General features: G+C 45.5%; 1 protein-coding gene across 1 annotated transcript in view; it reads right to left on the bottom strand.

Annotated features, from left to right (window-relative positions):
* LOC119466459 (uncharacterized) overlaps nucleotides 1-11,699 on the bottom strand; it is a 50,406-nt gene extending 38,707 nt beyond the window's left edge. Inside the window, exons 1-2 of the mRNA XM_037726972.2 lie at nucleotides 11,458-11,699; nucleotides 9,921-9,989 (exon numbers count right to left, since the gene is read on the bottom strand). Of these exons, the coding sequence (XP_037582900.2) occupies nucleotides 9,921-9,989; nucleotides 11,458-11,609 (221 nt within the window). The 5' untranslated portion in view covers nucleotides 11,610-11,699. The remainder of the gene's footprint in view (nucleotides 1-9,920; nucleotides 9,990-11,457) is intronic.
* Nucleotides 11,700-15,310: the final 3,611 nt, after the last annotated feature.

Below are 15,310 nucleotides of genomic sequence, written 5' to 3'. Positions count from 1 at the left end.
TACCCCTTACCTTGCATTGACGACACCCTCAATTGTCTCCACGATGCTAACTACTTTTTGTCAATAGACTTTCAATCTGATTATTAGCAGATTTCTGTGGATTAAAAGTTCCAAGAAAAGACCGCATTCGTCATCCCTGATAGCTTATGTCATCTCAAAGTTGTCAGCTGAACTGGTCATTTGGTCTATGCAACGCCCCAGCAACGTTCGAACGTTTGATGGACTCTGCGCTTAAAGGGTTCAAATGGTCAACATGCCTTTGCTACCTAGGTGACGTTCATGTATTTCTCCCTACATATGAGACACACATTGTGCGCTTATCAGCTATTCTTCAAGTCTTCCGCAAGGGTGCCCTCCAACTTAAAGGGACCCTGAAACGATTTTGACGATTGTGTACAAACGTACTGAGTCGTTAGAGTAGGTCCTTCTGATCATTAATTGATGCATCTAAGCGTTACACGTAAAGCGTGTAACTTATTATAAGGTTTTAAAAATGTACATCGCTACCGATTGCAGCACGCCAAGCGGCTGATTTTTTTGCCCAGATGACGTGATTTGCCCAGAATACGTCACTGGGCCAGCTATCCGATTGGCTGCCCAGGGCGCGTCATCGATAATATTTACAACATTATGGTGAACAAATGTTGTTCCTAATAGTTTAGATGTTAGTTAATTTGTTTCTATAAAAAGAAAGTAACAGAAAGAGAATGCACAAGGACATGTATCGCTACAGAAAGAGCACTTCCGGCCCACAGCAAGTGTCGTCTGCTTGTGTTACAACGTGCTCCGTGTTGACGAGAGCTGCACGGTCAGTGTTGGTCTTGTTCTATCTTTTCGCAAGCACCATGGTTCGCCCTAGCGTAGTGGGCTGCAAACGTAGCGATCGGCGACATGTCAAGCTGCGACATCGTGCCCCGCTGCAAGGCAGCAGACGAGCGGACTCGCTGCAGCGCATCGGACTGACGGTATCCAAACGGCGCCAGCATCTACGCGTTTGCGGCCGTCACTTCACGTCGAAAATTGCCACAATAGAATTTAGCTTTTCCGGTATTCAGGTGAACGCAAGCGTAAGTGTACTGGCCGTTTTACCACGTTTTACGTGATGAACGGAGGGGCAAACGTGAACTGCTTATTGAGGGGCCATAGAATAAAGAACCAACTTTAGAACTGCTTGCACGGTGCAGCCACCTGGCGGCACAAAGCTCAACCAAACACACACAGCTAATAGAGCAGTAACCAAGTTTTTTTCTACTTTGCTGCTGGCTCAAATTTTTGACAGGAGCATAATCTTGAACACGTTGTCATGTTTAAAATGTTTTACACTTGGTTACAGGAACATTAGCTCTGTTTTTGGCTGGTTAAGCTCTGCACCACCAGATGGCTGGACCGCGCATGCCGATCAGGCCGCTCACGTACGTCTACGAAGCTCCTTCATCACAACTACAGTGGCTAGAATAGGGGAAGTGTGATTACCGCCCGGCGGCTCCTATGGCAACCGCCGTCGCCGCCTTGTGATGCATCCGCCGGGGGGCGCTCGCACTCGTTTATACGTCGAGCTGAGCGCCCGATACGTGAGTTTCTCTCGCTTTTTGTTGGAAATTCTTGCGCGAAGTGATGTTTCGTGCGGTGCTGACAAGTGCTCAGGGATGAGCCGCCGTCAAAGTCACTGTTTTGTGCTTGGCTGCATGACTGCATGGTTACAAATCGTGCAAAATGAAGAGCGAGGATCCACAAGAGAGAGAAAAAAAGCACTTGAAACTTCGCAGGACGATCATGAGAACCATGAAAGGGAATGTGCATTGTGTTCAGTTACACCCCTTCATGTTAAATATTAGGTAAGTACAGTGGCTATAGCAGTTTTAAGTGTGTTAATCGACTTAGTGTGTATGCTTTCCTTGCTTTACAAGAATGTTGCTTAAAATATTTTATTCTTGTTTCTTCACTCATATTTTCTCTCGGTTGTGCACCGTTGTTATTGGTTCTCTTTTGTGTATGCGCTGCGTCGAAACCGGTATTTCTACCTTTGCTTCATGCGCATTACCATTACATGAGGGCTGCAGTAATTTTGTCTATTGTTGATGCCCCATGCTGCTGCTCTGCAATGTAAGAGGCGAGAACCTATTAACTTGAGCACTTAATTTTTGTCCCTGGTCGCGGGATCGAATCTCGGCCACGGCGGCCGCATTTCGATGGGGGCGACATGCGTAAACACCCGTGTACTTAAATTTAGGTGCACGTTAAAGAGCACCAGGTGGTCCAAATTTCCGGAGTCCCCCACTACGGCGTGCCTCATAATCAGATCGTGGTTTTGGCACGTAAAACCCCATAATTTTTTTATTTTTGTTCCTGTGTTATCCCCATTGAAACTGGGCAAGCAAAGGAAACAAGAATTCTAATGTTCTCATTATTATTTTAAATGCACCGTCAGCCTTTTTCGGTGTTCTCGTCAAATGTGTTCTGTTTATTTATGTTCCTTTAACCGAACCTGTTTCTTTTTTATTCTTGTCAAGTATATGGTGTTCTGTTTGTTCGAAACGCATTGAAATTAAAAGTTTGTTATGAGCGACGAGCTCGAAAACTAATTATGTGTCCTCGTAACATTTATTGAAGCGACACTTTACAGTACACGGCAACACAGTGATTGATAAAAATTATCAATAATTGCACCGTATTTCGCTTATAACATCCCAGTTTCCAAGAAATCGTGAAAACGTGAAAATATTGAGCGAGCCAAGGCAACTTTCTATGTAACATAATCATCGGTGCATTCCAATTAAGGGCAGTTACATATATTAAGTGAAATCCAATTGCATCCTTCTTTAACGAACAACTCGGGGACTAAACTCATATTTGCAAGCAATCACAGTTGTTTTCGTTCAAGCGTGCGTTTATAGACAGTAATTTGCGCGTAAAATAAGACCGCAGTGAAGCAAAACTCGAGGCGCGTCTGCGCGGCGTCCGAGGTAAACATGCCAAGACGGCCAAGATCTCGCGAGCAAACAACGTGTTATACGCGAATTTATAGGGCGCATATGTCGCTATTATGCTGCTGCGATCTTCGCGAACACGAGCGGCTGAGCAAGATATACCATTCGAGGTAAAGAAAGGAAATTCGCATCGCGAATCGGGGCGCTTATCCGGCTAGTCGATCGTCGGGCCTGGTCGGGCTACGTGAATGCAAGCGCGAGCGCCGCCTTGCGGCTGCATCTCAAACGCTGACGCGAGCGGCGGGGCCCTCGTCACACTTCCCTATTCTAGCCACTGTATCACAGCGGTATGGAGGGGCTTTAGTTTACGCCTCTGGCTATCCGTGAAATCACCCCGCTCGGCTGTGGTTACCGGAATACTGGACACGCTCGGCGCTGCGACAGAACGCTCGCTGCTTGATCGCTCTCGCTGGGGATCGACGGCCGGGCGGCTAGCGAAGAGGTTGGTGAGCCTCAGCGCGCTGGCTCCAAGACAACCGGAAATAGACGACAATGGACTTCACAACATGACGTAGAGCCAGCGCAGGCGGAGCTTAGCTCCAATCACTCGGCGAGCGAGTTGAGGAGGAAATGCATGGCTAGGGAGGAGGGTAACTTGTAATCGTTCGTAGCTCTCTTAATATGAGACGCTTCACTTAAATTGTGACGCGAATGTTTTACTGTAGCTGCACCCTACGCGTCTACAAAATTTGTCCGAACCGTTTCAGGGACCCTTTAATAAATCGAAGTCTCACTTCTGCCGCCAACAAATTATAGTGCTGGGCAACCTGATCGACGTTTCCGGTATTCAACCATACCCAGAGAAAATTCGTGCTGTCACATCTTTTCCTGTACCTCCGTCTGCCAAAGACGTCCAATGTTTTGCAGGACTATGCTCTTATTTCCAACAGTTTGTGAACGATTTTGCAGCAATCGCCTGACCACTTACTCATCTTCTGAAGAAGGATGTGCCATTTACGTGGGGTGCAGCTCAAGCTGCCGCTTTTGCCCACCTCACCACCATTCTCACTACACCACCTATACTGGTCCACTTTAACCCGTTCTCTCCTACAGAAGTTCGTACAGAAGCCAGTGGTCACGGGATTGAAGCTGTCTTAGCCCAACGCCAACGGGGGCAAGAACGTGTTATTGCCTACGCCAGCTGTCTCCTCACAGCTGCGAAGCGTAGCTATTAGTTTATAGAGCGTGAATGCCTTGCTCTTGTCTGGGCGGTTTCCAAATTATGCCTGTATTTATATGGCACGCACTTCTCTGTAATTACGAGCTCATCACGTGCTTTGCTGGCTTTCATCAATTAAGGATCCTACCGGCTGGCTTTGCTGGGTGTTGTGATTACAAGAATATTCTTATCCAGTAGTGTATATGTCAGGCCGCCTACATTAAGATGCAGACTGTTTATCACATTACCCCGAGGATTAACGACCCACCGTCCCTGACACCAATACCAATGCTTGTGTTTTCGCCATTTCTCAACTGCTCCACGTTGCCAGCGAGCAACGTCATGATGCCTTCTTGCATGTCATCATTTATCATCTAGAACCTTCGCCTTCTGATTCATCCCTTCACTTGTTTGTCCTCCGGGATGGCGTATTATACCGCCACAACATTTGCCCCGACGGCCCGGCCCTACTTGTCATCATTCCCAAGGACCTCCAGTCGGCTGTTCTTCATGAACTTTGCAACTCACCAACTGCCTGTCACCTCGATATCTTCCACACTTACGATCGGATTCATCGATGCTTCTTTTGGCCAGGCCTTGCCCACTTCATCTCAAAATATGTTGTGGTGTGTGAGCAACTTCAGCGCCGAAAAACACTATTGATGTTCCCTGCTGGATGCCTTCAACTGCTCAACATCCCATCAAAGCTGTTCAGTCGCGTTGGCTTGAACTCACACGGCGCTTTTTCTCTGAGAACACCTGGCAACAAGTGGGTTGCTGTGGCGACAGGTTACACCACGCACTATGCAATCACCAGAGTGCTTCCAACAAGCTACACCACAGATGTCGCCTAATTTCTTCTACATGACGTGATTTTACATCATGGAACTCCATGCCAATTACTCACTGACTGTGGGCTGGACATTCCTTTCAAAAGTCATCACGGGCAACCCGCAGTCTTACTCAACCAGGCCCGTACTGACTACCACCCGCAAACAATCGGTCTCACGGAGTGTCTGAATCAAATCCAGACAGACATGCCTGCAAAGTATGTCTCGTCTGACCATACTTATTGGAACCTTGCTCTACCCTACGTCACATTTGCATATAGTTCTTCGCGGCACGACACTGCCGGTTATTCCCTGTTCTTTCTGTTGTTCGGCTGAGAACCAACATTGCCACTGGACACATCGCTTCCATCCGTCACAGCAGGGGCCAGCGAATACAAGGTAAATATACCTGGTTTGTTCTCAAAGGTGCGAAATTTGTTTGGTGGCCTGCCATTAGAGCTGTATATTCAAATGCCCCGCCATTCGACTTGATGTGCATTATGAGCTTTCAGTGCGGAAAGCAATGCAGCAAAATGTCAGCCGTACAGGCGTTGAAATCGCACCCCTGCACAGAACATACTTTCTTCGCAGGCCAATGAAAGCTTTCGGCGCAGAGTGCTGGTCCCATCGTAGGATGCTATGCCTATCAGCCAGTGCAACCACATGAAAACAGCTAAAGTAAACAATTATCTGGCATTCGTAACTCACTACTTTTGACTGAACAAGCTAAAAACGATGAAACTAGCCGCGCCACCAAATTCAGACAAACGTCAACAAGCAAAACAACACGTGTGAGGGGGGCGTGTCGTAAGAGGTGAACTTTACGAGCGTGCCTTTCTGCACACTTCAAGTGCTGCGTTGCATTGCAAGTGATAGTGGCTTCAACTCTTATGGTAGGCACTGAAAAAAGGTATTTATTCATAATAAAGTAAAATAGAGTCGTGTTTTCTTTTCTTGCCACTCGTACATAAAATTGATTAGGAATTTATTTTTGTTGAATGAATCAAACTCTGTCTTGTTTTAATTAAAAAACACTTTTTTTCTTTCACAATGTTTGTTCCCTCCTCACATAATCGCGCTTCAGTCGCTGCTCCTATAACCACCCTTGCTGATGTCGGTGACAATTTGTTCTCAACCGCTTTTCGCCCGAAGCTTCGTGAACTGTTTGGATCAACCTTGGTGAGTACGCCTTTGACGCCATCACCCGGGCAGCCCAAGCACATGAATTTGCCCACGCCCAGCTCCTGACCTCCCAAGGAACTAATGGCGTTTGTACGATCAACAACACAGAGATGTGCACTTTTCGCCTGGTTTCCTAGTACTGGGCCGTGATTTTCTAGCGATGACTTTTCCCGATGTGAATGCCTTTTGGCGCTTTTCGCGTCCATAAGTGGCTGCATTCGACAGGGCGGAGCGTCGCTTGACAACTCAGGAATGTGAGGCGCATAATGAGTGCTGCCGTGTCGTGACTCCAGTCACATATTAAGTCGTCCTAGTTACTACCAGTGCCTCATCTGCCCTGCAGCCCACTGGCATTGAGCATGCCACACGCCTCAGACCTCTCTTGTTAGGATCAATATTTAGATGCACCAAGACAGCACTTCTCCAGCTGGGTATAATGGTACATGCATATTGCATGTTTCCTTTGGACGATGTGTCCGGGCGCCCCAACGAAGAAGACGAACTGCTCCTTGGGTTCGCGCTGTTGGCTGAACTGGCAAGTGGTGCAGTTGTTTTATAACTTGTAAATAGTCTTCAGTGTAATTAATCCCTTGTTCGCGCAACAATATTAATGCGAAATAATATGGCATGCATTGTATTTCCAGGCAGACTGAGAAGAAGTGTAGAAAGCATACAACTTAGGTGTAAATGTAGGTGAAAATGCAAGGACATAAAATGCCCGTGCAGACTGCAATGCAGAATAAAAGGTTAATATCAGCACACGCACAACACCGAGGAAAGGTGGGGAACAAGAGAAGCCAGAAATGCTAACATCAGCACCAGCAGCTCGTGATATGTAAATATAATTTGGCCAGGATACATAACACCAATCAATGGTTGTAACAGCATTAGGACACTGATGTTCATGTCTTTTCCGGTCAGGTATGTCCCATTTCAATACAGCGGCATGGTCATCGACAAGTTTCTTTGACTTCTTTCTAGTCATCTGCTTTTCACTGTCCTCAGCTAGATGGCTTTTAAAGGGATACTAAGGCAAAACGCTAAGTTCGTTTAGACAGGCCAAAGTGTTCTTCGAAAACTTTATTTTCATTAATTTCAAATTAAGTGGTTGATTAATAGAAGAGAAAACAAAGGCAATACTTTCGGGCTTTGTATTTTATGCAGAAAACGCAGCGCCGGTACGTAGTGTGACCTTATTGATTTCAAAGTATTTTCTCGTACTTGGGCAATTGTTGTGCAGTGAATGCTCTCTGAACTTGCTCAATTCAGTTGTTGGCTTCTTTAGAATACAGTGTAGCCTATCTTTGCTGACAAGCAATCAACTCGGCCCAAACAGACCCCGTCAAAATCCAAGGTGCCCATGGCGAGCTAGCACGGCAACTTCAACGCCATTCTTTCGTTTTTTCAGTGTTTCCTGACTTATCAAACCATCTCAAGGTAAGAGTGTTCTTTTTAACAATGGTTTAAGTGCAATTTACTAATAAAGCTCCACTTATTTTTTGCTCGTTGCTGTTTCCTTAATATTCACCTTCCATTACATTTCATTCATTATACGAACAGGGCCTTACGGCATTACATTAGTCTCTCGCTAAATACTTGTAGACCAAAGTGGTCATCACAAAACACTGCCCTATGCTTTGCATTGATGGGTCTGAGTAGTATTGTTGTTGGCTGGCATGCGGTCTTTACCATTGCTGTGCAAGATGACGAAGCAGACTGAGGCTAGAAGATGACAAAGACGTGCTGTCAACAAAAGTGTCACCTTGAAACCGTGTGTTTCTGTTATATTTTTTTGTAGTGGCTGCCTTATTAATGTGATTGGCTTTCTTAGAATACTTCATACACTTTCCAAGATGTTTCTATGTTTGTCACTAAATGACTCCGCACCAATTTGGATCACTGGGCTGTCCGTGGCCTAAAAGGTAGAGCATTGAGCTGCTGTGTTAAGGCAACTAGGTTCGAAACCAACCGTCGAACCAACTTGTGTCATGCAACACTAGGTACGTGCCGCCCTTCAACGAACATCTTTGACGCCAACTCGGGTCACCGATTATGTGCCTCTGTTCAATGTGCGAAAAAAAAATTGTCTGCAAATTCGGTGCTTGGTGGAATCGAACCTGTGTCACATATATTCATGAGTCACGTATAGTCGCGCGTGATTATATGTGGCAGCATTGCTAGATGACACAATGTGTCCAGAGGGATGCGCAGGGAAGTGGCTGCGTACATGCTTCATACATTATGTGTTTTGGCGGTAGCATTACAGTGTGTGACTACACTGCTTTATACTAATTGCATTAACGTCAACGTTCATCGTGAAATGGGTTCTGCAAACGATTTTTTTTTAGGTTCCATTTCTGGTGGATGTGCTGTGTACAGTTCTATACACGGCGACTGACAGGAAGCTCCCAGCGCCATTCGCAACACCTGGGGACAACCTGCTGATATTTGGGGCAGCTGCTGACAACTGAGACTGCCACTTGAATTGGGCGCTCTCTCGGATTACTTGAGGACAATGCCCACCGCTACAATGGCTAGCCTGACTCAACATACTATGTCAATGCATGTGGCAATACAAACGAGAAAATTGGTATTATGTGAAACTTCAGTGCAGAGAGAAAAAAAAAAAAAAAAAAAAAAAACACCGCATATCCACGGGGTGAATGATGATGAGTGGGCGAAGCTCCGGAGGGAATCATCGGTAAACTGTGAATCTTCCGTGTAATTCGCCCAGTCTCGCCGCACTAAATCGAACGATTGACTTCCACCAATGACACGCGCCATATGTGACGTCATTCCTATTTTATAACAGCGCCCTTCATTATAATTGCACCATCTCCCGCTTAAGGGGACGCTAGCACAAACGCGTTAGAAACGTGCAGTACTCTAAGGGGAAGAGGCCACAGCGTCTTACGCAGCCGTTTACACATGCCGGAACGTGCACCGCGTTTGCCGACGCCATCAGCGTTTATGAATACGGGGGTAAGGCGGAGAGGCCACAGCGTCTTACACCAGCTTCTTGCACGGGCCGTAACGCGCTAGCACAAACGCGTTAGAAGCGCGCAGTCTTTCGTTAATGTTGGGTATTTATTGCCATCGTGGTGCGTCTGTCCATGTGCGCTTCGTGGCGTAGTGGTTAGCGCCACGCGTTCAGAAGAGAAGGGTCCTTGGTTCGATTCCGCTACGGCCACAACTCTCGGAATTTTTTTTTTCTCATAAAAGTAGACGTGGCTACCTACTACGACGACTACTACTACTACTACAGAGGAGGGACAGACCCACACCCTAAGGAGCTTCGCCCCTAAAAACTTGCATGGGTACTATAGAAAGAAAGCGTTACGGTTCAAGGAAAGTTTGTCAAGGCCTAGGTGCCATATCTAGTGCCACTGTCTCACCGCGGGAGCAGCACAACCAAATGAGCTAATTTGGAGGCGATAAGAAGACAACGTGAGGGTGAAGTAATCGAAAACTCAAAGCACGCAGAACACCGACAATCCAAAGCAATAAAAATTTTTTGTAACTGATGGTCATTGCAACAATGAAGCGCATTCCCACTAATTCACCAGATCATTAAAGTTACACGGCATGAAAAATTTATACAATGGGAGGGGGGCAGGCACAGAAGTTGGCTCGGTCCCGCTACAAAATGCCAGCTGACCTTGATGCCATGGAGTTTTCCCCTCCAAGTTCCAACCTTTTGCATCAATCAGAAGTCAATCAGAAAAAATAAAAAAGGAAAGAATGGAACAAATGGATTCTTACTCTTCTGATGTGTCGATGAGCAGTTCCTTAGTCTTAGTGCTGATATCGGGATCTCTAGCGATCACCCTCCTAAATGGAGAAGAAACAAAGAAAAACAACGGTCACACAAATGACCACTCGCTAATGCAATTGACACATCAGTGTGCGGAAAAATCAGGCGTTGGTATTTCCCCCCCCCCCCCGACTCCCCCCAAATTTGGTCTTTTTCATTTCAATTGCCAGATTTTACAGCTATCTTTTTGGCAAAGTTCATAGATGTAACTCTCGCCACTCGTGATTTAAGTGCTTAAGATATGACAACTGCCATTGTAACAGGTTCTCTATCTGTGTGCTCGTACCTTTCCGCATCTAATAACACCTTCTCTATTATGAATGTTCCTACTCTGGTCCCTGCTATTTGCGATGCATTCAAATAACTTGGGTACCTGGTCACAAGGGTTTCTTTCTGAGTGAAATTGCGGACTCAATAGCCAAGGCAACACTTAATGGCTCTGTTATTCCTGTGGCACTTTTGCTTATTTCACTCCGGACTTCGCATGTGTACTGTTAAGCAAGCTTTGTTGAACTTCACATTGACTCCTTCCTCCTGAGTATCGATGCCTCCTATATCCCTGGTCACCTGGCATAGTGAATCATTTAACACACGCAGACTTGTATTATTGCTCACCAAATTATGCTGTTGGACTTTTACCTACACAGGTCTGGTTTGAAGCCAATGCATTTTCTGTATTGAAGAGGAAACAATAATTAACACTCCACCCCCCCCCCCCTTTTTTTTTTCATCGTGCCGCAGCTCTACTACATTGAGATACAGAGCCCCTGAAATTCCCTTTTGCAAAATTGTCCTAGATCTGACAATTCCGTTATTCTTTCATTTGGAGTTTCGACTCTCCGGTACAGTCACAGGGACGTTTGCGCCGCCGCCCAGGAATTTATTATTGATTCCAAGCGACTTCCCAGTTAAATATGTTTCCACTACTATTATTAGCTTTAGTTTTGGCCTCGTTCTAGCTTGAATTAGTTCAATTCAGGATACGTCATTCATTTTGATGCATGTATCAGATTGAATTTATCAGACTTCTAAAATTTACAAGTGAAATTTAATTTCTATATTTATCAAGCCTTATCCACCGAGTATTGGCAAATTCTCCATAATGGGTACGAGCCACAATGTCAGAGGAGAGCAACAACAACAACAACAACAACAACAACATCCGACCGCTGAATTGTGCCTCCTGCAACAGCATGGAAAGAGCGCATAAAAATTGCCCTTCTGTGCAAGAATTAGAACGGTACAACTACGAGCTCTGCTTTACGCCCACATCACTCGGACACGTTCAATTTTCATCAAGTTCGATCTACATTTAACTTGTCAAGCGCGTTTTAAAGATGCAATTGAAGCGAGCAGGATCACCAGTCCAAAACACGGCTAAAAAAATGACCACTCCGCAGCGCTCGACCTGTATTGGTAACGCCCGTGTGCCGAAAGTGTTAAAATATTAAGGTGCAAGCACGCATGTTACCTCGCTAAACTTACCCCTGGGCCAACTGTAACAGATTCCGACACTTGTTTTTCATCGGTTCCACGGGCACCCGTCGTTTTCCGAGCATAGACGTCTTGAACCACACTTGCTTTTCGAATGGCCACTTCGGTTTTGTCGGTGAGGAGCCTTTCTCAGGCTCTTCCATGTTGTTGCGAGGAATTTGAACCGGGAGACGCAACAAACAACAGCGTCCCTGCACAGTTCCAGACAACTTGAAAATTTGTGACCCTGTCAGCATCAAAATATTGAGTCCGTCAATCAGGCGTTTTCAGTGAACCGCCCTACAGCCCTCTGTAGAAAAATACGCAGAGGGCGCTGCGAACGGTCTGGTGTAAAGTAAACGGAACACACGGACGAGGCAGAATCAAAAGAGGTTAGTTTTTAGTGCAATAAATTTCTATCTGATTGATAGTTTGTTAACATGAACAAAAGAACGGTAAAAATAACGAGTTTTGTGGCATCAACCACTACGATGTTTCAAAGGCGATGCTCAAAACAACCATATCCGACCAAGTTTTGCTGATGTGCAGCAGCTCGCTTTATAGGCCGAGGCTATATTACAGAGCACGTATGATCACCTTTCTTTCTCACTCATACAAAACCATTACATAACGAGTACTTCTATAAAAGTAATTGAATATATGTGAGAAAGAAAACATGCGCTTAAAGCGAAGTTATATAAAAGTTGTGAAGACTAAAAGAGAACGTAGGAACTAAGGAACTAAGAAAAAAAAATGAGGTTGCACTACCTAAAGTTGATAATCGCAACTTTATGCTTGTTACAGTAGTTGCCTGCTAGTGAGAGCGTATCCCGAACCAGACAAGTCACCTTTGCGCATAGATCACCTTGGCAACATTGCCACATCGCCATTAGGATAGCTTTCTGCGAACGACTCGTGTGCAGTTGATGTGACACTAAAGATCAAGCTAGAACTCACACCTCACACTAATAAAAAAAATAAAAATAAATAAACGCCATATGTGCGTACGAACGGGTAGCATTGCTTCGGCGCTTGCACGGAGTTCATATCCCACTCCACTAAAATTAGCAATAAGAAGTAAAGAATCATTCGTAATGCGTAAGAATCTATATTATGAATTGAGAGGCGTTGTCTACTGAATGACGTAACTTTCGTGGCTAACTGAAGTTCTGGTACACCGACCGGTGAAGGAGCGATCAGGGCCAGAAAGTGAAATCGGTTGCAGCGCCGCCAATGTGTTTTCCGTGAGCGCGCTCAGATTTGCCGCCTTTTCCACTTTCTCTACTAAATTTTTCATAAGCGGAACATTCTTCCCGCGTCCGCCCGCCAACTGCCGTTGCTAAGCGACGAAAAGTTAGCCTCTCTATCTTATTTCTCAGAAATCCATATCACCCAATTCTCGTGCTTTGTTTTTTTTTTTTACTAGACAGATCAACCAGAGTCGTAACTTTAATCCAACAAGGGCGGCAATTATAACCGCTTGACCACAAGGTCATGCTGCGCGGGCGATTTGAACATACTTATATAGCGCCAGTCAAACACATACGGGGGTCCTGTCGCGCAGCTGCACTGTCATGCAACTGTGTACGTTAGGCTAGTTACTACATATAAAATGACTTTATGCGCGAACCATTAAGTTATCTGACTAGTGAAACGACGCCATTTAAACATAAACAACGCTCATATTCCATTCAATTCGCTGCATCACAGCCACGGTGAAGTAACCCCATGCAGCTTTCCCTACCATCTGAGAGAATCGCCGGCCAATGTCTCTTTGTTATAATGCAAGCAGGGAGCCTAGGTATTTTCCTAGACCCGCTGCTAGCTCTTGGATTTGTTGAAATGGCTTACAGCTCGAGCCACTTGGGTGCTTTAAATCATGGGGCTTTCGCGATCCAGATTTAATGCTCAATTCCAATGGCAGATCTGGGGCGCTCACGAATCAAAGGTTTCTCCTCTCTTGGGAGAAATTACGTTCCGATGGCAGATCGAGAGCGATATCGATCCGAGATCGTCCCGCGGCATAGATTTATATTTACCAACTCTAGAGGAAAAGCTTCCATGCATTGAAATCGGCACCCGCAAGGGCTCTGCCATGTTGCTACTCTATGCAGGCGCGCAGGCGCAGACGACGAGGTGCGATTCAGACCAACGATTCAGACGAGACGTGCAATCAACGCGATCCCGAGCTGATGAAAATAATGATGATTTGTGGCCACTCCCTTTGTAACGGGCGAGTGGGCTGTTACCAAGGTATAATAAATAATAAATAAATACAGAGATACACAAACGTATCGAGCACTGTCATGTCGCTTACGCACTTTGTTCAGCAGTACAGACCTACCGGCACCCGAACGTCCACCACTGCGCCAGACGGCGCTTTGTCAATAAAGTTGGCAACCAAGTACAGCGATCAAGTACTGTAAATAGGCGACCACGATCAATCAGAAAGAAAGTGAGAGAAATAGATACAGTTAATTGGATGCAAAGAATGGAAACAAAAAGAAATTAGAAGGGAAAATCTGTACGATAACACAAAGGGCAGTGCCTTCCCAGACAACACTCGACGTCCTCAGGACGTCCTCAAGTGGTACAAACGTCCTCGAAGTTTTTACGACGTCCTCGGTACGTCCTCAGGACGACATTCACTGGTTCATCCTGAAAACATCTTCCGCAGGACTTTTTAAGGATGTCTGATTGTCCAAAGAACGTCCACTGCAGGACCTTTTGAGGACATTTAGTTTTATGTTAAAAGAGACTATGAAATTGAATTTTTTACGATTATTTCGGTTGATGAACGAAAATTAGGGGCTATACTTCATGTGAGGTCGTTATTACGACCATCGAGCTCGGTTTTATATATATATATTTTTCTTTTTTAAGTGGACTTAAACTCTGATCAACTGGTCTTGAATGCCTTACGACTGTGTTTGATGGAAACTTTTTTTTTTCAACTTGTATTGCTTTGAGTACCCGCGAGCGATAACAGTTGTGGGAGAGTCAACCACGAGGTGTCCCACGATGTCAGCGACCAAGCCACCCCAGGCACTTTTGATGTGAAAAGTCAAGCCAAGCCAGTCCAAGCCAAGCGCAGCATTGAAGAAAAACATGGCAGCGGACAGCGGTAAGTCTCCTGTTTTTCGGGGTGGCAGAAAGCGGAACGTAGATTTGTGCGGGGAAGAAATGGACGCATTAGCACATGTTTTCACTTAGCGAACAGCGTGCACAGGACCTTCATTAATTACATTGTGAATCAGACGGCTTCGCGCGACTATGCCGCGGAGCTCTTTGTGTACGTCGGATGGAACGGGTGCTGGAAATCGCGATGTCGCTTTGCCTGTAGAACAAAATATCACCAAAGCTATTGCCATAGGTTTGTGACATTTTGTGCTTGGTCGCAATAGTGGACAGTTTCAAAGTGATGATTTCAGCGTTTCTGGCGGTTGCTTCTCGAGGTTCAACGGCACTGTAACGTCCCTCTCAGCCTCTCCGCTACCACAACTGCCTTTCCACGCTGCTTTTACCGACAAGAGCGTTGTTGCAACACCCAAGCAGTCTGAGATTTTAGCACTGGCCGGCGGCAAATATCGCGCTATCTCGGCCTCAAAGGTAGATGTACTTGTACTTTTTTTTTTCTAAATCTTGTCATGGCTAAGGAAGTCAAAAAGTGTTATTTGTTATGGAAGAAACGATTTTCCGAGTGGATTGATTATGCCATAAAGAGCAACATTCAATCAGCAGAGGTTGCTTGCTTTGGTGCTTCGTACAATAATTTTGTGCTGCAGTGCTTCCCAGTGTGTGGCATAAACTGTTTTGTTTGTTATTTCTCTGTTGTCTGAACGAGGTTTATGTTATTGACAATGTT

The sequence above is a fragment of the Dermacentor silvarum genome, chromosome 10 (assembly GCF_013339745.2).
Source record: "Dermacentor silvarum isolate Dsil-2018 chromosome 10, BIME_Dsil_1.4, whole genome shotgun sequence".
In the NCBI taxonomy this organism is placed as follows: domain Eukaryota; kingdom Metazoa; phylum Arthropoda; class Arachnida; order Ixodida; family Ixodidae; genus Dermacentor; species Dermacentor silvarum.
Note: the sequence above shows the minus strand (reverse complement) of the source record. Positions and strands in the feature narration are given on the sequence as shown.